The sequence below is a fragment of the Gymnoscopelus braueri genome, assembly GCF_963280865.1.
Source record: "Gymnoscopelus braueri genome assembly, chromosome: 19".
In the NCBI taxonomy this organism is placed as follows: domain Eukaryota; kingdom Metazoa; phylum Chordata; class Actinopteri; order Myctophiformes; family Myctophidae; genus Gymnoscopelus; species Gymnoscopelus braueri.
In genome coordinates this window covers 7,355,772-7,382,605 of record NC_137621.1, presented here as the reverse complement: position 1 = coordinate 7,382,605, position 26,834 = coordinate 7,355,772, and the positions used below count along the sequence as shown (strand labels likewise).

At 41.3% G+C, this 26,834-nt stretch overlaps 1 protein-coding gene across 1 annotated transcript; it reads left to right on the top strand.

Annotated features, from left to right (window-relative positions):
• Positions 1-346: 346 nt before the first annotated feature.
• LOC308074175 (extracellular calcium-sensing receptor-like) lies at positions 347-26,834 on the top strand (the record flags this gene model as incomplete). The annotated part of the gene is made up of 14 exons (XM_080413507.1): positions 347-463; positions 4,161-4,283; positions 5,339-5,425; positions 6,154-6,432; positions 14,694-14,804; positions 17,148-17,278; positions 17,514-17,694; positions 18,929-19,015; positions 19,522-19,707; positions 24,232-24,287; positions 24,369-24,501; positions 24,765-24,992; positions 25,707-25,830; positions 25,921-26,834. 14 exons carry the CDS (start codon positions 347-349, stop codon positions 26,832-26,834), a joined length of 2,757 nt encoding a protein of 918 aa, XP_080269633.1.

Genomic DNA, 26,834 nt, shown 5'->3' with positions numbered 1-26,834 from the left:
ACGAAGCATTGCCCCAATGTAGCCCTGGTGAGGTATAGTGTCATGACACACAAACATTATTTTGATAGGACTGGATTGCTCATGTATGTTAAGCCCTGCCTCTGCCACATATGTTGTTGTGAAACATTACGTAGTGCGCTATGTTGACACAGGGGATGGCATAGCACTGTCTATAAAACATAGCAAAGGAGTGGTCAGACAGAGGAGGGCAGTCATGAGGGCTTCTCTAGACATACACCTGCTTTCATACCTGTACTTGACCTTGATATTGTTCTCTTCATATTCTGCTTTGTCTTCCTCACCTTCCTCTTCTTGTGAGTTACAGGTACAGTTTAATCTCAGCAGAATGTATAAGGCTGGAGACATTGTTCTGGGTGGCTTGTTTCCCATCTACCACCAGCCTGTCTACCATGAGTCGTCTTTCACCTCCGAGCCACAGTACCCCACTTTAGTAGAGCGGATAGTAGGAACAATCGTTCACTTTGTGATACAAGCGTGAAAATTGGCATGAACATTCCTTTAGGTCAACTCTTTGACTTTTTTAATCGAGCCACTCAAAAATCCAAGATGGCGGCCATTTTTCAAGATGGCCGATACCTTAGTGGGCAGTTAAGTGATATGATGGTTTATTTGGTGATACAAGCATGAAAATTGGCATGAGCAGTCTCTGTGGGTCACTTGACAATACGCCACCCACAGCTACTTGAAATTTCAAGATGGCGGCCATTTTTCAAGATGGCCAACACTTTAGAGGAGCATTTAAGTTATATAATGGTTCATTTGGTGATACAAGCATGAAAATTGGCATGAGCAGTCTCTGTGGGTCACTTGACAATAAGCCACCCACAGCTACTTGAAATGTCAAGATGGCGGCCATTTTTCAAGATGGCCACCACCTTAGTGGACTAGTTAAGCTTAAGAAATCATTTAGTTGGTGATACAAGCATGAAAATTGCCATGAGCCGTCTCAAAAGGTCATTTGACAAGAAACCGCCCACAGCCACTTGAAATTTCAAGATGTCAATCTTTAAATGATACCTTTTCTCATAGAAATGTATTGGGTTCCTCAAAAAGCTCTGTCAAGAGAGGTTGTTTGACTGTGTTTTGTTTGACTCCTCGCCCACGACCTGTCCAGTTTGGTAAGACCTGTCAGGAGTTGCCTCCCACCGGCATAGCTCTCAGGGTTCACTGAGGTAGGCCTAAACAAGCTCCCTTACCACGACAAGGTAACAGTCACAAGGGAGGATATATATATATATATATATATATATATATATTGTTTTTTTTAAACTACTAACTAAAATACTAAGGGGTGGGGAAACAAAAAATAAGATGAATAAATTAGCACAGTTGTGGTGCTGATAAGCACAGTTGTGGTGCTGAACGGACAGTGCTCCAAAATTATGAGTAATGGCTAATACTGAATGGCAATAGCCACGGAACCATGACAAACGATACTAAGGAACTAAACTGAAAATGTGCTTCACTGTTAGATATGGCAGTGGAAGGCAGTGGAAGCAATGTTACAAAGTAACAACTGAAAATTACACAGTAATAGACTAGATAAAAAGTAAAACATGATGCGTCGATGTGACGAGGGGAAGCCGAGCCATAGGCCTCCACTTGAAAACACAGAGGACAACAGGGAATAACTCTGGCAAAATAAACATGCAAATAGGTTCTAGCAGGGGCAACTACATAGGCATGTGAAACTGAGTCCATATCTGAAGCAGTTACACCTTCCAGTACATGCCTTGGAGCACCCACATTTGGTCAACTCCCAACAACTCTCCGCAATAGGTGGAAGTGGAGTCCAGAAGACTTTCCACTTCTCGTCCTGTTCCACCCATCCCCAGTCAGATGGGCTCTGCATTTGTGGATGTCGCTTCAATGCCTGTCCCCACACGTATCCAGCCTCATAAGAAGCATGTTTGGCATGCTCTTTGAGTGCTGCTTGAGTTGGTGGGATCAAGTCATATTGTCTTTGCTTTCTGGCAAAGAGATCAAGCCTGGCCTCGTTCACAGTTGTGACATCGCTGGACCGGTCATACATTAGATCTTCTTGGCCTCTTGACATGGATATCTTTGGTATCTTCAGTGTCTTCAGCAGATGTAGATGCTCTCTTTTGGGCCCTTTCCAGCTCTGTGTTGTTGAACCTAAGTTTACAGCTTGAATTATATTTTGCTCTGTTTCTTGTCGATGTGCTTTCTATGCCATCACCTTCATCTAGTCGGGTTGGACTAAGTAAGATAGGCAGAGCATTGATCTTATGAAATAATGGAACATTTCTTGCAATGGTATCATAACCAGTACGATCGTGCTCTCTGTTGAATAAACTCGGCTGAATGAGTTTTTCCTTGGTGACCTGCTGACAAATTAAACATCTGTCCCAGTTAGTTTTCACAACTGTTATGATGGCTTCTGCCATGTCTGCAGCATAGGCAGAGGCCGAGGGTTTATCCTTTTACCACCTTTTACCAAGCACTTTGATGTATGGGATACAACTAAGTTCGTGCCTTAACCCTACACTTAGTTCGATCGTTCATCCAATGCCATTTAAATCCTGAGCGATCTGTACACCATCCGGTTAACTAAAACCCCATTAACCTTGGCTCGGCTCTCCCGTGCTGGCACAACCTGTCAATTCAGGTGCGGCTATCTAACTGTTTTGGGGTAAATTAGACAGCATTTGGGATACCAACTTTCAATTAGCTGACATTGAACCCCACTCTGAGTTTAACAGCAGTGATATATCACCAGTGTGCCCTGGTAGTGCAGATATTCACTCTTATCTAATCTATCTATGATCAACAAATCAACACAACTATATTGTGATGTGTTAAAAGTTGTTCTTTAGCATAATAATAATAATCGTATAATCGTCCTTAAAGAAAAAAAAACATAAATTTCTATGAGAAAATGTATCTTTTGAGGATCCAGGGGGCGGCCATCTTGAAAATAGAAATGTAAAGTGGCTGGGAGTGTTTTCTTGTCAAGCAACCCTTAGAGACTGCTCATGCCAAATTTAATGCTTGTATCACCAAATAAACCATTATATAACTTAATTGCTCCACTAAAGTGTTGGCCATCTTGAAAAATGGCCGCCATCTTGAAATTTCAAGTAGCTGTGGGTGGCCTATTGTCAAGTGACCCACAGAGACTGCTCATGCCAATGTTCATGCTTGTATCACCAAATAAACCATTATATAACTTAATTGCTCCACTAAAGTGTTGGCCATCTTGAAAAATGGCCGCCATCTTGAAATTTCAAGTAGCTGTGGGTGGCCTATTGTCAAGTGACCCACAGAGACTGCTCATGCCAATGTTCATGCTTGTATCACCAAATAAACCATTATATAACTTAATTGCTCCACTAAAGTGTTGGCCATCTTGAAAAATGGCCGCCATCTTGAAATTTCAAGTAGCTGTGGGTGGCCTATTGTCAAGTGACCCACAGAGACTGCTCATGCCAATGTTCATGCTTGTATCACCAAATAAACCATTATATAACTTAATTGCTCCACTAAAGTGTTGGCCATCTTGAAAAATGGCCGCCATCTTGAAATTTCAAGTAGCTGTGGGTGGCCTATTGTCAAGTGACCCACAGAGACTGCTCATGCCAATGTTCATGCTTGTATCACCAAATAAACCATTATATAACTTAATTGCTCCACTAAAGTGTTGGCCATCTTGAAAAATGGCCGCCATCTTGAAATTTCAAGTAGCTGTGGGTGGCCTATTGTCAAGTGACCCACAGAGACTGCTCATGCCAATTTTCATGCTTGTATCACCAAATAAACCATCATATCACTTAACTGCCCACTAAGATGTCGGCCATCTTGAAAAATGGCCGCCATCTTTGATTTTCAAGTGGCTCGATTAAAAAAATCGATAAATGACCTCTAAAGATGATCTGTACCAAGTTTCACGCTTGTATCACCAAGTGAACGATTCTCCCTAAATATTGCTTTTATCCGCTCTACTACTTGCAAAGGGTGAGTATCACACATACAATAGCAAGCATGAGAACAGGGAACTTGTTTAGATATGTAGGACCACATAGGATTTGTTGATGTGTATTTATACAAAGATAAATATTTAAAGTTACAGTAATATTTTGTGCGTTAGTTTTCTCATTCAAGGGTTCACATGGTCCCAGACCGTGGCTTTTGCCATTACTGAGATCAACAGAAACCCCAGTCTTCTACCCAACGTGACTCTGGGATATAGTCTCTATGACAGCTGTTTCCCATTTGGAGCTGTCCCTGCAGCATTGAAATTGGTCAGTGGGAGAGAGAAGGTGTTTCAACTGAATGAGAGCTGTGCTGGGTCCCCTCCAATGCTGGGAATGTTGTGTGGAGTAGGTTCTATTCAGATCTCTAGAATATTAGGTTTGTACAGAGTGCCCATGGTAAGTCTACTTGAACCCACCTTTATCATCACCAATTTTATATATGTTCGATTTAGGTTATTTGATTATTTACAAATATAAAATATCATCGCTCTAGGACAGAAAACTTGTATTTCCATTGTTCATCTTTTTATGTGTGTTTTCTTTTCAAATGCCCTAATATATTGTGTCCAATGCGATTCGACATTTTGTGAGCTTGCAGATAATCTTTTATTTATTGTTGTCTTTTGCAGGGGGTGGGGGTTGTTTTATTTTTATGTTTAAGAATCTTCACTTACAATGACCAGGTTGATAGTGGTTAATTCTGTATGTGGGTTTAAGTTTGTGGTGTGTCACCCAGGGGTCGCCTAAACCCTAACCTTTCACTTCACAATAACTATGCCTAAACCTGACCTTAACCCTAAACCTCACAAACACTATGCCTAACCCTAACCTCACAAACACTATGCCTAACCTTATGAATGTTGCCTAAAAACCACGTTGACCTTGACGAAGGATCGGGAAAAGAGAGAGTCTGACTCCATCTCTTCCCCTCCACTTCACTCTCCCTGTACCACTTCTTGCCAAATTCTCTAGATTGATTCTATAGCAACCAAGATATGGCTACTATGCACACATATCGTGGTCAGAGTAAAAAAGTTTTTATGTTTTGTTTCTTAGTTGTTTTTTTTCTTGACCACAAATGTAAATTTTGTTATTGATATACTGTAGCATACCGTTTACACAGATGCTAGGTTTATGGTTTACCTGGGATCCTAGTTTCCTGAGGCACTACAACACTGTCTCTCTGCATTCTATGTTGTGATTATTTACCTTGCTTATTGTAAGTCACTCTGGACAAGAGCATCTGCTAAATGCCTTGTAGATTAGGGACGTTTCTCAAAACAGTGGTCTATTATAGAACAGATGTTTTGTGTCTTTGGCAGATCAGTTATCTTGACACCTGCTCCTGTCTGAGTGAGAGGAACCAGTTCCCGTCATTCTTTAGAACAATCCCAAATGATGCCTTCCAGGTGAGATCTTCACAAAATATGTTGTTATCAAGTAATTCATGTTCCAGTTCCACATGCTAAAGAAATACCTCCCTCTAGACACTAGGTAATACTGATTACACTCATTACTGTCTAGTGAGTGTAATCAATATTACATATTACCAGATGTGGGTAGTAATGAGTTACATGTACTTAATATATATACTAGGTAACTTTAAACAAAAAAACTAAAGTTAAATTGTATATCTTTTGTGAGTGGCAAATAATTCACAACACCCATTCCATGAATTTCACCCCCGAAAACCTTTTATAAACTATTTTCTATTGAAACGGTGGCGGGGGCGTCCTTCCCGCGACATCATTACGTCATCCAGCCGGGAAAAAGAAACAGAAATGCACCGGTTTCCTGTTTGGCCAGGAACTACCGCACCGGTTTCCTGTTTTATATGTTTTAATCCACCACAATTATTTGACATCTTTAGTTACTTTAAAGATTTTGGTTATCACAAAACATGCATTAAGCAAACTCAGATTGCGTCTAATCAAGACCTGTGAGCTCGTAGATCTGCTATTTTCAAAAGGTTTGTCAAATTTCGAAGAATGTTAACCACTTTAAGTCTTTAAGTAAGTAATTGATGCTAATGCGCATTTCACTTGTGATAGAGTATTTTTATTTTGTGGTATTGCTGCATTTACTTAAGTAAAAAAGTATGAGTACTTCTTCCACCACTGCTCATCTCTCCAATCAGGTGAGAGCTGTAATCCAGATTCTGAGAAGGTTTGGATGGACCTGGATAGGATTGCTGTTTGTTGATGTTTATAGTAGCAAAAAACTTGCCCAGTCCTTCCAGTCTGAGCTGGCCCAGTCTGGTGTGGGTTGTGTGGCCTATGTGGAGGCTTTGTCATATGACGTAAAGGAGAGTGACCCAGCTGACCTTCAGAGGACTGTCACTGTGATGAAGAAATCGACAGCTCGAGTGGTCGTTACATTTGTAGCTATGTACCATATGTTTAAGCTCATGGACGAGGTTGGTGTCATGATTCATGTTCATTTTGGGAGATATATTTAAGTGAAGAATATATAAAAAATAGAAATGTAATGTAATTGTATTATTTTCTTAGGCTCATGAATTTAAATGCTTTTGTATTTAAATTTGTATGGAGTATTTTTTCTTTTTCTTTGATCACTGTACTAGTAATGCGCATTCATAGATCTCTGCAATAACTAACTGTTATGTTTTTGTCTTAATAGTTCTTAGAACTGTATATATACACACACACCTGTGTGTGTGTGTGTGTGTGTGTGTGTGTGTGTGTGTGTGTGTGTGTGTGTGTGTGTGTGCGTGCGTGCGTGCGTGCGTGCGTGCGTGCGTGCGTGCGTGCGTGCGTGCGTGCGTGCGTGCGTGCGTGCGTGCGTGCGTGCGTGCGTGCGTGCGTGCGTGCGATTTGACAGGTGGTAAAGCAGAATGTGACAGGTCTACAATGGATAGCCCCTTGGTACTGGGCAACCACAATTACGTTAATGCCTCCTCACTACATGCCGTACCTGAGAGGCACCCTGGGTTTTGCCACGCGTCGTGGAGAGATACCAGGTCTCAAGGACCATATGTTAAAGATACATCCTGACTACAGACAAGAACATAACATGGTATGTGCTGTAGTATTTAAGCTGCAACTTTTGCTTTTTAACCACTTGTGTCAGGTTCACTTGTTAGTAGAGGACCTGGCTAAGATATGTATGCACTTCATTTAGGAGAGAATATCTCAAATGTTTTTGGCTAATATTACCCCAGGGAACAACTTAGGAACTATGAGAAATTCTCTATCCGGTGCGAAATACCTGAAAATGACCACGCCCTTTTTAAAATGACCACACTTCCAACATGGCGCTATCTTCTAAACCGTTGGAGCTACAGATTTTCTGAGGTGCTCAAAATGTTCAGAATACTCATGTTTGGGAAACCCGTGCCCGAGCCAGCAACAGGTCATCATAGAGGCCAAATCCAATATGGCCGCCACCTGAAAAGGTTTTGTCTATAACTTTTGAACCAGATGAGCTATGAATGCAAACTTGGTGTCTAAATCATGTTTTTTGACAATTTGAAACATGTTGGAATGCTTATCTTTATGACTGGGTGTGGCTGGACCTCTATTTTGCATATTTCAAAGATGGCGACTATCTGACAGTTAGTTTTACTTCCCTTAATCCTTGTCATTTTTGCAAACTTGGTGTCTATTTTATGCTTTTTGAGCATTAAAAACAAATAAGAATGTTCATATTATTGATTGAAGCCATCTAGAGCACTCTGATTTGCTTATTACAAATATGGCCTATATCAAAAATGTTATGTAACATAAAGTTTCATCCAGATTTGAGTGTAGAGTTGTTGGAATGATCAAACTGAAGAAAATAAACAACCTGTGTACAGATGTTGAAACAAATGAGTTGAACCCAAATTATACAGCAACAGCCAGTACAGCATATGCAGAGCAATGCTCAGTATACATTGAATAATACCATACTAGTCAAAGGTGTATAGAATTTTAACAATATTATGTTTAAATTAGAATAACAGATTTTTTTTGTTCTAATCATACAACTTCTATATCGAGGTGCAAAAGACTCCAGCTTTGCATAGTTTGCTTTATGTCCATAAAGCACCTTAGTTGGAGCCTGAAAAGATCAACTCCGATTTCCATGTCCAAAGATTGGAGTATATGGTCATCATCATATGCAGCAAGAGCTGTGGCCATAGCAGAGTAGATGAAGGCTTTTCTCAAATGGTACCAAGTCCCTCTAGGACGTTCCTCCCACCCAAGCTGCACTGATTCAGCATGTAAAAAAGGGCACTGCTGTAGACCAGATTCTATTGGAATCAGGCAACCTCCATCCAACAAAATATCCTAGTTTTCAGTATGTTGGGCTAGTACTGTGACTCTAGGACTAAGACTTGGGAACCTTACTGGACTCATCTTGCAGATGCCAGTGCAGCTTGCGCCATCCTCCTCCACTGTGGCTGCAAAAGGTCATGTAGTTTTTTTATATTTTTATGATTGATGTTTTTTTGCTTGTGTGTGTAGTACTTTATGTATCAGTTCTGTTGCTGTTTTGCCAAGACAATAATGTACAATGTATAATAATATATATTGTTCAAATTCTATACATCCTATGATAGGATTACATTTATGCTGTGCATTGTTGCATATACTGTACTAGATGTAGCTGTATACTTAGGAATGAGTTATACTCTAAATCATTCTATTGTTTCAATAAAAATTACATCTGTAAGATACATTGGTTGTTTCATAACATATTGGCCATATATGTGATATGCACATTAGAGTCCTCTAGATAGATTAAATCATTAAGATAAGCATTCCACCATGTTTCTAATGGTCAAAAAACATGATTTAGACACCAAGTTTGCATTTGTATCTCATCTGGTTCAAACATAGCCAAAACCTTTTTCAGGTGGCGGCCATATTGGATTTGGCCACTATGATCATAGACATATAAAGGTAGACGCCTCCTCTGGCTCTGAGGTATCTGTATCTCGAGCGTGCTTCCGCTTCCGCAGGGCAAGCTGAAAACTTCCGCGTGCGCCACAGAAGGGGACGTCCGGTAGGCCAATCAGAGGCAGGTGGGGGCGGGACAACTAGATTCTGACAAGTCTTGGAAAAGACGCTCTGTGATTGGCCAGTATTCAACATGCTGTGATGGGCCAGTAGTCACTTTGAGTAGCAGCTTGCCCTGCGGAAGAGCCTTGTATTCGATACAGGTCGCTCCAATGAACTGCAGGGGCGAATGAGGTATCTAGGTTTCTATATCTACGACTATGATGATCCCGAAGGTTGCTGGCTCGGGCACCCTTGCTACATCATCAGAGGATGCCCTGGGTTATATCTGGGACATTTGGTGCTTTTAGATTGATTCACGCAAAGATATTCTTATGGCCCTGGACTGTAATAAGTTGACCGTTTTTAGCCGTTTATTTTAGCTGTTCTGTAATCAAATATAAAATTTGACATTTTACACATTTCTATTTTTCACTAAACATGAGTATTGTGAACATTTTGAGCACCTCATAAAATCTGTAGCTCCAACGGTTTAGAAGATAGAGCCATGTTTGAAGTAGCGGTCATTTTAAAGCGGGCGTGGTCATTTCCGAGTATTTCGCCCTGGATAAAGAATTTCTCAAAGTTCCTAAGTTGTTCCTTGATGTCATATTAGCCAAGAACAGTTGAGATAATCTCTCCTAAATTAAGTGCATACATATCTTAGCCAGGTCTTACCTAGACTATGTAGGACAGATGACAGCCAGGTTTCACAATCACAAAGTTCTCTTCATTTTCACACAAAGCCATACAGGATCGCATGCTGTTTGCCATGCTGTGGTTCTAGGTCTTGCGATATTGTAGCTACAAAATAACTTTTACGCAAGAAAGCAGATGGTAACCCTTCTGTCTGTACAGTGGTTCTCCCTGAATGTTTGTGGAGGTGACTGATTAATCCTGTTGCGCCTCGATTTCCTCAATGCACAACAGGTGCGCAGCCACACCCAGCTCTTGGTCATTTATCTTGTGCAAAGTATGTACTGTGTGAACTGATCTTCAGTCTTGATGGTGTTTCGTCAGGTGAGGCAGTTTTGGGAACACACTTTTCAGTGCAAATTTGCACCCCTTCCGTCAGAGTGGGTGGATGCTGGTGGACGGGTGTGTACTGGACAAGAGGACCTAGGAACAGTACCTGCCCTTTCGGCGACTCTTTTTGCCGATCCAAGAATCATCTATAATGTGTACAAGGCTGTGTATGCCCTGGCCCATGCCCTCCATGACATGTTGCAATGTGTGCCAGGAAGAGGGCCTTTCATTGGGCAGAGCTGTGCCAGTTTGCAGACAATACAGCCATGGCAGGTGGGATATTAATTCACAGTTTACCTGTTAATGTTCCTAGTTGGATTCAAATTTAGAATAATAAAGAATGTGTGAATATGATATTTGTAAAAAGAATAGGAAAAGGGAATTCTGTATTAGGATTATAGCCTATGGGGCCCTATTTTTGGTGGTGCCTTACCCGCACCCCGCTACCCATGAATTACGCATAAGGGAGCGGGCACTGTCCCTAAACGATATCTTGGGGTCGCGCGTAAACAAAGAAAGCGGTGAACGGAAGGACAGACAGGGGATTTGTGACCAACGTGAAGAGGACGTCACTTCACGTCTTGATTCATGCAACTCCAACACACACAAACACACTCACACACACACACACACACACACACACACACACAGGCTGGTGTTCAGGCTCTGCTTATACATTACTCCCTGCCCAGCAGATTAGCAGACAACCATTTAAGAGAAGGGAGGTATACTGTATACATCTACAAGCTCATAACATGTTGCATTCTGATGAGATGTGAGCTTGTATTTCATCTATTTTCGCCATGAGATTTTGACTTACCCATGGCTGTGCCTTGGACAAAATGTTTGAAAACATCTGGTCCCTGTCAGGACTTTGCACACAGAGCCCCATGATGTGATTATTATAATTTTTTTGTCCATTTCTTTTTACATCTGAAAAAAAAACAAAAAACATGATAATACATGAATCAAACTGGGTTGAAAAAACGAATAACACCACACACCAGTGGAAGGGCCTTATCTTGTTAGTATATTGTATGCAGTAATATCTTGCTCTTCATAACTTTGCTCATCACCATTTCTAGCTTATGTATTACATGGAAAAGGTCAACTTCACCACATCATTTGGTGATGAAGTATCATTTGATGAGAATGGTGATGCTTATCCAATCTATGATGTCGTGAACTGGGCATTGCTCCCTGATGGAAGCACAAAGTCTCAGGATGTAGGTGTGTTCAAGAAGTCAGCCTCCGCAGGTGAACAACTCATCCTTGATGAAGACAGAATCTTCTGGAACTTTGAATCCACAAAGGTAACTTTTAATTTCTACAAGAGCTAATGTTGAACTGATGTAAACTCAATTAATTATCTCTGCTAGGCCACCAGACCGGGGGGGGGGTTATGTTTTCACCTCTGTCCTTGTGCGTGTCTGTCTGTCTGAGTGTGTGCAGCTAATCTTGGAAACTACTGAACCGATCTTTGTCAAACTTAGCACACATACTCCCAGTATTTTTCAAATAACCCTCTTGGTGGCGCTATAACATGCCACTTAATTTTGGCTTACAACTTTTGAGCTGTAGGTCGTACAGTCAAATGTTGGAAATCTTGGATCATGCCGCAACTGCCCATATAGGCCCTTCCTCTTCGCCTTGCCTACTTGTTGTTAACTAGTTGTACGAACTCTGTTTTATTGTTGTATTGTTTTTAGGGCTGACCTTCGATTATAATTTTGGAAATCGAAGTTGTAGGCCAAAAAACTATCAAACTTTGAATAACCGCTGTTTAAAAAAATAAAAAAAAACGAAATTTAGTAGCAGGGCTGCTAAAGGAGCGCTAAGACATTGAAACGCGGAGCACCCCCCCCCACCGAACCGGGTCCGCGCTGAAAACACCCACCCAAAACGGTGCTGGGGGGCACCGAACCAGGTCCAAGCACCGGCCACCACGAAGGTGCCCGGTGCTCCGTTAGTGATCTATTAAGATCGGCTGTAGAATGCTGCTCCACGACCCACTGAATGTAACCCGACACCCAATGAGCTATACTAGTTGTGTGTCGGTGTCGTGCGCAGTAAATAGCAGATCTAAAAGCTCACAACGTTTCACGAATAGGATGCGTTGTGAGCTTGTAGATCTGCTATTTACGGCATGCTACACCAGTGTGCAATTAAGTATGTTGTGCTCCGTTCCCCCTCTCATTAATGTATGACTTAAAGTAGCACGGATTTACCACTGTGAAGTTATGGAAGGTGGAACGTTTCCAATAGTCGTAGTATGTATTTTATCGAGTCGTCGTGACCTTTATTTTCGTATCTACGAGAGTCTTAGCGACTACCCCCCCAGTTCGCCCTGGAATGTCACCAGTAAAGCCTGTATTTCTCCAAACAAGTACAAATGGACAATATAAGGTGCTTACCCGCTTGCCTCAAATGTTAACTAGGTGTCCGGAGTATTTGTGCAATATATTAGTCCATACTTTTCAATTAAGAAGTGTTTAAATCTCGTCTGAGAAGTTCCCAATGGGCGGTAGTGACGGGGCGCGTCCGGTGAAAGCCGGAATTACACTCAATGTAAACAGGAATTAAACGAGGGGGGGAAATGGCGTTCGTCCACAGACGGGATTAAAACACTTCTTTATTCAAAAATATGGACTAATACATTGCAAAAATACTCCGGACACCTAGTCAACATGTGGGGCAAGCGGGTAAGCACCTTATATTTTGCATTTGTACATGTTTGTGTTGAACCCCTGAAACAGGGGAGTATATATATATATATATAAAGAAACAATACACAGACGTCTTCTCTCATTCACATATACTGTGAATGAGATACAGATACATCTTTCACCATCATAGAACCAGGCATGCGTAAGGTAATCATTAACATTATTCAGCATAGTTAACTTTTCAAATAAGTCAAATGTTAATTGAACAAACAAAACTGAACCATGAGCAGCTCTTGAGTTATGTTATGGATAAACCGTTATGCTATTGAGGTACTGTCTGCACTGTTTTATCACAGATATGGCGCCCAAAAACAAACATGTTGGCTGTAAAGTAATATTTATATTAACCATTTTTAACTGCTTTCATTCAATGCATTTTAATCAACACTTTTAACTCAATGCAACGTTTCCCATTTCTTATCCTTTCTCCCATACATTAGCATATCACACCAATGAACTAATAGTGTGGTTTTAACAAACACAAATGCAGACAACAACATGCAGACGCAGCTTGTGCTACGTTAGCTTAGCTTAGCTCATGTAGCTATTTTAGCTCAGTAAAACCCCTTCAAACACTAAGAACGTTGTTCATTCCTCACAACACATAAAGCACAGAGTGCAGGCCTCGCATGACACAATCTGTATCCATCGGATAACATTTAGCTCATATAGTTACCTGAAACAGGGGAGTATATATATATATATATATATAAAGAAACAATACACAGACGTCTTCTCTCATTCACATGTTGTATATTGAATGGAGGACGTGGGCTGTGGCTCCCCCTACAGGCCTACTCAGGCATGAGCAATCGATCTCAGAGCAGAGCAGGAGCAACAACAGACAATACTAGCCGATTATCACTTTAGAAATACTATGCAATTCGAATCATGTGCCATCGAACGAAGCTTCGAATATTCGAGTTATTTGGGTCAGCCCTAATTGTTTTATTGGATCTTGTTTAGTCGATACACTTATTTGTTTTAGCTCATGCTCATTTGTTTTTGCTATTTGTCTCATCTGTTTAAGAAAGTAGGTAGCTGATATATTGCACTTTTACCTTAGCGCTAGGTATACTCTTGGTAGCTTGTTTTTGCAGAAAATGCACTTAAGACTTCTCGTGATTAGTAGTTTTGTTCCCTACCTATGTTGAATCCACTCATTGTAAGTCGCTTTGGATAAAAGCGTCTGCTAAATGACTGTTATGTAATTTCTGCCCAACTCGATTTTCCAACATTTTCTATTTTCTTTAAAGCACACTTTTTGCTACTACTAGGAGGTTTAATTTTTTTGGCACATTTTTCTGGAGTCATGTAATAAAGATCAATCTATCAGATTATTACATCCCGACTGGCTATGATTGCTTTTACAAAAACATTTGAGATGAAAAAAAGAATAAGGACCCAAAACAGATTTGCTCAAATGTCACTGATTGATAAATAAACAAGATTATTTAAGAATATTTGCATGTAATTGGCTTCAAAGATTATTGGGAGGAGCCTATTTCTTACCAAAATGCCATTTATCATGAACACTGGAATCATTGTGAAAGGCCTCTATAGAGCTTTTTCACTTTTGCCCATAAGGGATGTAATAATAACATAAAGTTGCACCATATGTTATAGAAATGCTACTCTGTTGCTTTCCTCTGTAGCCTCCTCGGTCAGTGTGCAGTGAGAGTTGTTCCCCTGGAACCCGTCTGGCCAGAAGGAAAGGGGAACCTGTATGCTGCTTTGACTGCATTGCTTGTTCTGAGGGAAAGATCAGCAATGAGACTGGTAGGTCTACATTATGTAGCTATGTACAGTAGGTCATCTTTAGGGCGATGATGTACTTGTCTGTCCATTTAACCTTGCCCGCCTCCTTGTTAGACTCTACAGAGTGCGCCACTTGTCCAGAAGGCTTCTGGTCCAATCCCCAGCGTGACCACTGTATCGCTAAGGTCGTGGAGTTCCTCTCCTTCCACGAGGCCCTGGGTATCACCTTGACAACCATTTCATTGCTAGGCACACTTATGTGTACCATTGTCCTGGTAATCTTCATCTATCATCGAGACACACCCATGGTACGCGCCAACAACTCAGAACTCAGCTTTCAACTTTTATTGTCACTGAAATTATGTTTCATGATTTCACTTCTATTTATTGGCCGTCCCAGACTCTGGACTTGTCAGCTGAGGCATGCAGCATTTGGGATCAGCTTTGTGCTGTGTGTCTCGTGTATCCTGGTAAAGACTATGGTGGTGTTGGCTGTGTTCAAGGCCTCCACTCCTGGGGGTGCAGACATTATGAAGTTGTTTGGTGCAATGCAGCAGAGAGGAACAGTTCTGGTTCTTACTTTTATCCAGGCAATAATCTGCATAGCCTGGCTTGTGTCTGCCTCACCAACTCCTCATAAAAACACACAATACCACAGTGATAAGATAGTCTATGAGTGTGAAGTGGGATCAACAGTTGGTTTTGCGGTGTTACTAGGTTATATTGGTTTACTGGCACTCCTCAGCTTCATCCTAGCATTCATGGCAAGAAATCTACCAGACAACTTCAATGAAGCCAAGTTGATCACTTTCAGCATGTTGATCTTCTGTGCCGTGTGGATAGCCTTCATCCCAGCATATATCAGCTCTCCTGGCAAATATGCAAATGTAGTGGAGGTATTTGCTATTTTAGCATCTAGTTTTGGTCTATTGTTGGCATTGTTTGGCCCAAAGTGTTATACCATCCTGCTGAGACCTGAACTAAACACCAAGAAGTCCATCATGGGTCGAGGCTCCACCAAGACATAGCAGCAGTCAAGTAACATTCATTATTTCAAAAACTCTAAAAACAACACAGATTCAAACTTGGTCCAGGAAAGAGAAATAAAAGTTGACGCTCTTGTTATAATTAAAAGTTCTCTATAATCTGTGTTTAAAGTGTAATAAAAGCATTTATGTACATTTGGTGTTTTTATTATCCCTCTATCAAATGATATGAAGCAAAAAGTAAGTGTCGGGAGGTGAGCAGAGCCTGATAGGCAGCCAAAGCTCTACTCACTACAAATCCATCCAATCTGACAGACACATGTTCCACTCACAATTTAGGTGGCAATTCAATAACGTATTCCTTCATTAATCCAAAAAAAGGACCCTGAACCAGATCCAGTGAGGTCTCATGACTCTGTACGACAAACCGTTCAAAAGTTATGGCAAAAGATAGGAACTCTACAATATCGACCAATCAGAACACTGGGTGGATCTAAGTAACACCAATGAAGGACAGGTAATTTTCCAATGAAGCTACTCCCATGTGGCTATGACAAGCAGGTAAAGTTATGTCAAAGGATAAGAAATATCAAATATCGACCGATCAGAACGGGCGGATCTAAGTAACGCCAATGAAGGACAAGGACTCTAAACCAAGTCCAAAGAAGAAACGCATATGTGGCTATGATAAGCAGGTCAAAGGTTATCCAAAATAAACAGCTCTGGTATGGAGGACTCCTTTCACACCGTTTCACTAATCACCGACTGGGAAGGCCAAACAAAGATTTTGAATCAAAGAAATATCGTTACCTGTAGCAGTAACAGCATAGCAAAATCATGGTTATGCTATTAGCAGTCATAATAGCAGCAGTTGTAGTAGTATTAAAGGTTGTAACAAACAGTAGCAAGCCATAGTAGAAGAACTATATCTGTTTCAAGCAGGGCCAGCCTAGGCAGCCATTGTTGCATCCAGGAGATGTGAGGGCAGCTGCTTGAAAAATTGAGAATCAAGCATATTATTTTTATAATTTATTTCAACCTAATACTGTAATCACAGTGTCATTACAGAATACCACCCCATTCTGTTGCTATGGCTTAATGTGGATATTGCTTGCCCCCTGTATTGCTGCTTGCAGCTATATTTATTATTATTATTAATAATAATGTTATTGTGAATATTGCTTGGACCCCTGTATAATTGCTTGCAGCTATATTTATTATTATTATTAATAATGTTACTGTGAATATTGCTTGGCCCCCTGTATAGTTGCTTACCACTATATTCATTATTACCATTCACAATAATAATTATTGTCATTGTTATTATTATTGTTGCGTGAGATAGTGCATTGACACACAAACATTATTTTGATAGGACTGGATTGCTCATGTATGTTAAGCCCTGCCTCTGCCACATATGTTGTTGTGAAACATTACGTAGTGCGCTATGTTGACACAGGGGATGGCATAGCACTGTCTATAAAACATAGCAAAGGAGTGGTCAGACAGAGGAGGGCAGTCATGAGGGCTTCTCTAGACATACACCTTCTTTCATACCTGTACTTGACCTTGATATTGTTCTCTTCATATTCTGCTTTGTCTTCCTCACCTTCCTCTTCTTGTGAGTTACAGGTACAGTTTAATCTCAGCAGAATGTATAAGGCTGGAGACATTGTTCTGGGTGGCTTGTTTCCCATCTACCACCAGCCTGTCTACCATGAGTCGTCTTTCACCTCCGAGCCACAGTACCCCACTTGTAAAGGGTGAGTATCACACATACAATAGCAAGCATGAGAACAGGGAACTTGTTTAGATATGTAGTACCACATAGGATTAGTTGATGTGTATTTATACAAAGATAAATATTTAAAGTTACAGTATTATTTTGTGTGTTAGTTTTCTCATTCAAGGGTTCACATGGTCCCAGACCGTGGCTTTTGCCATTACTGAGATCAACAGAAACCCCAGTCTTCTACCCAATGTGACTCTGGGATATAGTCTCTATGACAGCTGTTACCCATTTGGAGCTGTCCCTGCAGCATTGAAATTGGTCAGTGGGAGAGAGAAGGTGTTTCAACTGAATGAGAGCTGTGCTGGGTCCCCTCCAATGCTGGGCATGTTGTGTGGAGTAGGTTCTATTCAGATCTCTAGAATATTAGGTTTGTACAGAGTGCCCATGGTAAGTTATCTACTTGAACTCACCTTTATCATCACCAATTTTATATGTTCAAATTAGGTTTAGGTTTGTGATTAAATTATAACTACATTGAACACAATTATTTCCCACTTCCCACTAAATTTGACTATTTACAATTTAATAATTTTCTAATCTAAAATTGTATAAGCAATGTACAGTATATAGTATTTTTCTATAGCTTGAAATACCTATTTATTGTAGGCATGTGAGCAGAGTGGAGTGGGCAGGTCTATGTTAGAGGTTTGATTATTTGCCTAGACCTGAGAGTTGGAATCCTAAGGCCCCGAGTCGGGCCAGACTTGTGGTCAGATATAATGTGTTTTATTTCATTTGTATGAATGTTTTCTTATGAATGGGTTCAGAAGTAAGCTATTTGGTTTGATATATAGAATGTTGTATTTACCATATTGTAATATTTGAGACTAGGTTATTGCCAGTGTTTGCAGCAAAACACAGCATAGCTTCTTTTTCTCTTTCTTCTCTTTTTCTCTCCCCACTCTGCTCTGCTCACATGTTCTGCTTGTAGGGAACTGCAGACTCACTCCCAACGTTCTACCGTAATCTGAAGACTCACCTCTTCAGACTCTGTGTAGGGACGCCTTCTTTCATTGGTGTGTCGCCCACGTTGCGCCTAAACCCTAACCTTTCACTTCACAAAAACTATGTCTAAACCTAACCATAAACCTAACAGTAACCTCACAAACACTATGCCTAACCCTAACCTCACAAACACTATGCCTAACCTTAACCTCACATAAATGTTGCCTAAACGTAACCTCAAAACCACGTCGACCTTGACGAAGCACCGGGAAAAGAGAGAGTCCGACTCCATCTCACCCCCTAGCACTTCACTCTCCCTGTACCACTTCTTGCCAACTTCTCTCGATTTATTCTATAGCGACCAAGATATGGCTACTATGCACATGTTGGTCACATTCAAAAGTTTCTGTTTCTTAGTTGTTTTTTTGACCACAAAATGTTAAGAATGTAATTCATATAGCATACCGTTTTACACAGATGCTAGGTTTATGGTTTACATGGGATCCTAGTTTCCTGAGGCACTACAACACTGTCTCTCTGCATTCTATGTTGTGATTATTTACCTTGCTTATTGTAAGTCACTCTGGATAAGAGCATCTGCTAAATGCCTTGTAAATTAGGGACATTTCTCAAAACAGTGGTCTATTATAGAACAGATGTTTTGTGTCTTTGGCAGATCAGTTATCTTGACACCTGCTCCTGTCTGAGTGAGAGGAACCAGTTCCCGTCATTCTTTAGAACAATCCCAAATGATGCCTTCCAGGTGACATTTTCACAAAATATTTAGCTATCAAGTAGTTCAGGCTCCAGTTCCATACACTAGAGAAACAACTCCCTCTAGTAACTAGGTAATACTGATTAAACTCACTACTTTAAAGATTTAGATTATCACAAGACTTGCATTTAAGTACTTAAGCTCTAGTCTATTGTATACGTCATCTACTGTAAAATATCTACAAACTCAGATTGCGTCTAATCAAGCGGTGTGAACTCGTAGATCTGCTATTTTCAAAAACATTTGTCCAATTTGGAAGAATGTTTGCCACTTAAAATCTATATTGATGCTAATATGTTTGTACTTTTACTAATGTAAAAGGCCTTTTTTTTGTTGGTATTGCTGCATATACTTGAGCTAAGTAAAGTACTTCTTCCACCACTGCTTATCACTGCAATCAGGTGAGAGCTGTAATCCAGATTCTGAGACGGTTTGGATGGACCTGGATAGGATTGCTGTTTGCTGTTGATGATATTAGCAAAAAACTTGTCCAGTCCTTCCAGTCTGAGCTGGCCCAGTCTGGTGGGGGTTGTGTGGCCTATGTGGAGGCTTTGTCATATGACCTAAAGGAGAGTGACCCAGCTGACCTTCAGAGGACTGTCACTGTGATGAAGAAATCCACAGCTCGTGTGGTCGTTCCATTTGTACCTGGATACCATATGTTTAAGCTCATGGACGAGGTCGGTGTCATGATTAATGTTAATATATATAAACAGAAATGTAATGTAATTTTAATACTTTCTTAGGATCATGAATTTAAATGTTTTTGTATTTAATTTTGTATAGAATATTTATACTTTTTTCTTTGATCACAGTACTACACTGCTCAAAAAAATTAAGGGAACACTTTGATCCCTTAATTGTTTTGAGCAGTTTTTGTTAGCGGTATATTTACACAGTTCATGAAAACTCAAAAGAATTAAGGGATCAAAGTGTTTTTTTGAGCAGTGTAGTAATACGCATTCACAGATCTCTGCTATGACTAACTGTTATGTTTTTGTCTTAATAGTTTTAGAACACAATATTTCACATTAACACACACATACAGTGTGTGTGTATGTGTGTGTGTACATGTGTGTGTGTGTGTGTGTGTGTATATATATATATATATATATATATATATATATATATATATATATATATATATATATATATATATATATATATATATATATATATATATATACACACACACACACACACTCACAAACACATTTGACAGGTGGTAAAGCAGAATGTGACAGGTCTGCAATGGATAGCCCCTTGGTACTGGTCAACCATGGTTAAGGTAATGCCTCCTCACTACATGCCGTACCTGAGAGGCACCCTGGGTTTTGCCATGCGTCGTGGAGAGATACCAGGTCTCAAGGACTATTTTTTAAATATACATCCTGACTACAGACAAGAAAATAACATGGTATGTGCTGTAGTATTTAAGCTGCAGCTTTTGCTTTTTAACCACTTGTGTCAGGTTCACTTGTAGGACAGACGACAGCCAGGTTCCACAATCACAAAGTTCTCTTTATATTCACACAAAGCCATACAGGATCACATGCTGCTTGCCATGCTGTGGTTCTAGGTCTTGCGATCATGTAGCTACAAAATAACTTTTACACAAGAAAGCAGATGGTAACTCATGTGTCCAGACTAGCCTGCCCCAGCGCGTCTGATATCTGGTCTAGAGGGGCGGATTCAAAATCTTCGGTGAAAACAACCGGTGAAAACAATTGGTTCACGATCTGTGAGCCCGCGCCCCTCCTCCTCCCCCAATGTGCAGCATTGAGAGCCCTGACGTCACAACATTTGGAGCGACGCCCACTGCACTCTGGTTGGTTGGGGAAGTGAAAGGTTGACTCTCACTTCCTATGCCAGAAACGTCAACAGCTTGGTCCAGGCTTTCTTTTTGAGTAAAACGCGAGGTAAAATAAAAGCCCGGAGATCGAGGCTAGTCCGGACAGTGGGTCTCCCTGAATGTTTGTGGAGATGACTGATTTATCCTGTTGTGCCTCGATTTCCTCAATGCACAACAGGTGTGCAGCCACACCCATCTCTGAGTCCAGTTATAGTTTGACCTAGGCCACGGTCTGTGACTGCTTAAATCGGTCATCCTCCATCCCCATCGCCAAACTGAGGCTGGGGAGAATCCCCCTCAATTTATCCTTTGCATGACAAGTTTTGAATGACACGTGGCATGACGAAAGTGAGGTAAATATTACAAAAATGTGTCACGTACCTCTGGAACAATTAGGGGTCACGTAATCTGGTTGGTTGGGACAACTTTTAAGCTCCTTTACCACGGAGATCATATTCAATTATAGAGGTGTGCATTGGCAATGGCCTCACGATTCGATTCGATTACTTTAACTATTAGATTCGATTTGATTATACAATGCATCTAAATCTTGTACATTTTTCTAGCATGTATTATGAACTCGTATTTTATTTATAAAGTGCTGTAACATGTTATGGCCTAATCACTGTCATTCAAGCATAGATGTCTTCACATTAAATTAAATTAAAAGTAAGTAAATGGTATAGGACTAGCCTACCTATTGTGAGAATGTTCAGTTTTCAATAACAAAACATAAATCCTTCTGGAGTGAATTACAACATTGGAATTGTGCTGAATTCAAGATTCAAGTTTCAAGAAGCTTTATTTGTTACTGACATAAAGATACAAGCAGCAAAATGTTGTTGGAACTTGTACAGTACCACAGATTGTTCTACATATAAATGATATAATGAAGAAAAGAAAATATTGAGCCTACAGATATACAGTTATAGGAATACTCTAATACTTAGGAACTTGTCTTAGACAGGCATGTCATCACAGCTTCTCACTGAGGTTTTTACACACAGGAAAAACCTCAGTGTTAATTTAACTCTGACTCAGAGTGAAATTAACACTGAGGTTACTGAGAGTGTACAAGTGAATCGGGAGAGGGGAGACGCGATGTCTATTGTGATGAGCATGTAGAACGAAACGCTCGGTAGAACGGCTGTTGTAAATCACAGAAGTAGAATCTCCGCTTTGAAAACTGGGCGACTTTTTATGACTTTATGACTCTCAGCCCCTCACTCTGTCCTTCCGAGGCAGAGGGAACGGCACTATTGCGTTAGCATGTAGCGAACACATCATCACAGACTGTTTAATGCAACGTTGCCTTCAGAGGGAAATCAACAACAAACATATCTACTCTTATAAAGGGGAGATTGCTACTTCCGCGGCTGACGCCCTCAGCAATTCCATAGCAATTCCATTCATTTGCACCTCTCGCCTGCTGACGCCATACCCACAGCATTGATTTCGACTAAACACAACAACTACATCGGACCTCTCAACACAAAACCAGCCACAACGTGCACGCTGAATTTACTGGTGGCGTAGGGCACCTCTCATTGCTCACTACATATTTTCCACCTCGCAACATAATTAATTCCACTCACCACATTACGAGCACAACGGAAGGGAAACAGTTTTGCACCGTTTACCGTGCGCACCACCGAACGCCAACGGCCACAGCCGAAACAACACGAAGCAGCGGCCATTGAAATCAGCCGTCTTCGCTCGCAAAAGTATGTAAGGGATAATGCATGGGGACGTAGTCATTATTCACATTTAAAGCCCTTCAGGGCGATTAACCACCATTATCCCGCTTATTACACGGCTACTTAATAAATACATACATAAATTTACCCAAAAGTAACAACAAAACCAAGTATTTCCTTGCTTACGGCAATGAAAGTATTCCATAACTATTGGGCTGGGCGGACACGTTTGCCTCGGAAAACAAATGACACAATGAAAAAGAAATCGCCCCAAAACACAGTCGCCCCGGGCCAAATCCGGCGGTATTACAGGCAAATCGCCAGTATATACACTGGGGGGCGACTGTGTTTTGGGGCATTTTTTTTTTCATTTCCTCATTTGTTTTCCGAGGCGATTGCATCGTCTATTTCTCACTTCAAATGTTTTCCAAAACATTCTTGAGAGCAACGTTTAGTTGTAAATGACATTGGTTGTTTGTTTACATGGCTGTCATGTTGGATAAAGCATAAAACCAAACAGCGCAGGTTCAATCTCTCTGCATCGCCACAACAACAACAACAGAAGCACGTCCTTCGCTTCACCCCCCCCCCCTCCTCCCCCCTCTTGCTTACCTTTCTGTTCGAACCACGCCGTTGCTTTCCACACTCACGCTAATATGTCCGTAATTCACGTGCCATGTACATCCCAAAGACAACCTACTACGATCTACACCAGACTTTTCAAAGCGCGCGTATGCGTGGCGCGTACAGCGCGTTTCTTCAGATCCAATTGATCTCAATGATAGCGGCTACACCAGGCGCGTGGATACGCGAGTCCCGCATTAAAATAGGACTGGATGTAAAAGTGCGTGTGTGCGTGTGTGCGTATATGCGCGTGTGTGCGAAAAAAAGGCTGGTGTGTTTCCACAGCTTACTGTGTGTGTGTGTGTGTGTAAGCACCGCAGGTTACATCTCCGCACAGACATCCTTCCACTATGATCGTCACCCAGCCAGCAACAACAACAAAACAATCTTATGGCCTACCTTTCCTTGAGGTCAACTGTGAAGAATAACATTGCAAAAATAGTTCCAATACAGTGCGTAACACACAAAAAAAAACACCTAATTTTGAGCCACGAGCGCCGTGAAGAAAAAATCCTGGCTTTTAATGTGTGTGCGACATGTGTCAGTTTGTGTGTGTGTGTGTGTGTGTTGTTGTCACGTGACCACTACTAGCCAACCAACAGCCTGGACTACATTCAGTGTTGCCAGATTGTGCGCGAGAAACAAGCTACTGTACCATCCATGTTTATGCACAAACAACAGACAAAGACGGCGACGCGACCGAACGTGTGCGGTGGGGGGGGGGGGGGGACGACGACGTAGGCCTAGTAATAGAGCCCCGTGCGCGGCTAGCGGGCCGGCCGCCCGTAGGGCGGACGGACCTCTAGTAGGCTATAATCGATTATGTCGCGTCACTTTATCAATGCAGGCTGGCGCACAGCCGCATCGCGATGCACCGTAGCATCGATTAATTTCCACACCACTATTCAATTACATTTTGTTATGTATGAATGCTGAAAACTCGTTTCGGGACAGGTGCGATGTTCTGTTGGTCTTTTATCTTGTGCAAAGTACGTAAAAATTTATCTTCAGTCTTGATGGTGTTTCATCAGGTGAGGCAGTTTTGGGAGCACACTTTTGAGTGCAGATTTGCACCCTTTCCGTCAGAGTGGGTGGATGCTGGTGGACGGGTGTGTACTGGACAAGAGGACCTAGGAACAGTACCTGCCCTTTTGGCGACTCATCCAAGAATCATCTATAATGTGTACAAGGCTGTGTATGGCCTGGCCCATGCCCTCCATGACATGTTGCAATGTGTGCAAGGAAGAGGGCCTTTCATTGGGCAGAGCTGTGCCAGTTTGCAAACAATACAGCCATGGCAGGTGGGATATTAATTCACAGTTTACCTGTTAATGTTCAAAAAATAATTCCATGAATTCAAGTCTCCATGGGTTGACTAATAGGAAAGGGAAAAAAAAAAATTTGGGTGAAATATCCCTTTAAGTAGACCGCTAATTGATCAGCAACTTGACACGTCACATACAGTACATCTCGTTAACAGAGCTGCACATGCATGTAAACCTCTCGAGTATATTGTATGCAGTAGTATCTTGCTCTTCATAACTTTGCTCATCACCATTTCTAGCTTATGTATTACATGGAAAAGGTCAACTTCACCACATCATTTGGTGATGATGTATCATTTGATGAGAATGGTGACGCTTACCCAATCTATGATGTCGTAAACTGGACGTGGCTCCCTGATGGAAGCACAAAGTCTCAGAATGTAGGCGTGTTCAAGAAGTCAGCCTCCGCAGGTGAACAACTCATCCTTGATGAAGGCAGAATCTTCTGGAACTTTGAATCCACAAAGGTAACTTTTAATTTCTACAAGAGCTAATGTTGAGCTAATGATGTAAACGCAATTAATTATCTCTGCTAGGCCACCAGACCGCTAGGCCACCTCTGTCCTTGTGTGTGTCTGTCCGTCTGTGTGCAGCTAATATTGGAGACTGCTGATCGATCTTTGTCAAACTTAGCACACATACTCCCAGTACGCCAATGAAATAGGCCTCTTGGTGGCGCTATAACATGCCACCTAATTTTGGCCTATAACTTTTGAGTTGTAGGTCGTCCAGTCAAATTTTCTTGGATCATGCTGCAACTGCCCGTATAGGCCCACGCCCATTTCTGCCTAACTAGATTTTCCAACATGTTCTATTTTCTTTAAAACACACTTTTTGTTACTACTAGGATCTCAAAACATTTGAGATGAAAAGAAAAGCCCCAGAAACGCAGCATCCAATCTACCCCAAATTTGAATGAAGGCCTTCTAAATAACTCAGAGCTGAAGGATAGATTTGTACAAATCACTGATTGTTGAAGAAACAAGATTATTTGAGAATGTTTGCGTGTAATTGGTTTTAAAAAAATATTGAGAGGAGCCTATTTCTTACCGAAATAAACGCAACATCCAATCAATTCCAAATAGGAATCATTGTGAAAGGCCTCTATAGAGCTTTTACTAATTACATAAAGTTGCACCATACGTATGTTATAGAAATGCTACTGTTGCTTTCCTCTGTAGCCTCCTCGGTCAGTGTGCAGTGAGAGTTGTTCCCCTGGAACCCGTCTGGCCAGAAGGAAAGGAGAACCTGTCTGCTGCTTTGACTGCATTGCTTGTTCTGAGGGAGAGATCAGCAATGAGACTGGTAGGTCTACATTATGTAGCTATGTACAGTAGGTCATCTTTAGGGCGATGATGTACTTGTCTGTCCATTTAACCTTGCCCTCCTTTTTAGACTCTACAGAGTGCACCACTTGTCCAGAAGGCTTCTGGTCCAATCCCCAGCGTGACCACTGTATCCCTAAGGTCGTGGAGTTCCTCTCCTTCCACGAGGCCCTGGGTATCACCTTGACAACCATCTCATTGCTAGGCACACTTATGTGTGCCATTGTCCTGGGAATCTTCATCTATCATCGAGACACACCCATGGTACGCGCCAACAACTCAGAACTCAGCTTTCAACTTTTATTGTCACTCAAACTATGTTTCATGTGTTCACTTCTATTTATTGGCCGTCCCAGACTCTGGACTTGTCAGCTGAGGCATGCAGCATTTGGGATCAGCTTTGTGCTGTGTGTCTCGTGTATCCTGGTAAAGACTATGGTGGTGTTGGCTGTGTTCAAGGCCTCCACTCCTGGGGGTGCAGACATTATGAGGTTGTTTGGTGCAATGCAGCAGAGAGGAACAGTTCTGGTTCTTACTTTTATCCAGGCAATAATCTGCACGGCCTGGCTTGTGTTTGCCTCACCAACTCCTCATAAAAACACACAATACCACAACGATAAGATAGTCTATGAGTGTGCTGTAGGATCAACAGTTGGTTTTGCGGTGTTACTAGGTTATATTGGTTTACTGGCACTCCTCAGCTTTGTCCTAGCTTTCATGGCAAGGAATCTTCCAGACAACTTCAATGAAGCCAAGTTGATCACTTTCAGCATGTTGATCTTCTGTGCCGTGTGGATAGCCTTCATCCCAGCATATATCAGCTCTCCTGGCAAATATGCAAATGTAGTGGAGGTATTTGCTATTTTAGCGTCTAGTTTTGGTCTACTGGTGGCATTGTTTGGCCCAAAGTGTTATACCATCCTTCTGAGACCTGAGAGAAACACGAAGAGGTCCATCATGGGTCGAGGCTCGACCAAGACATAG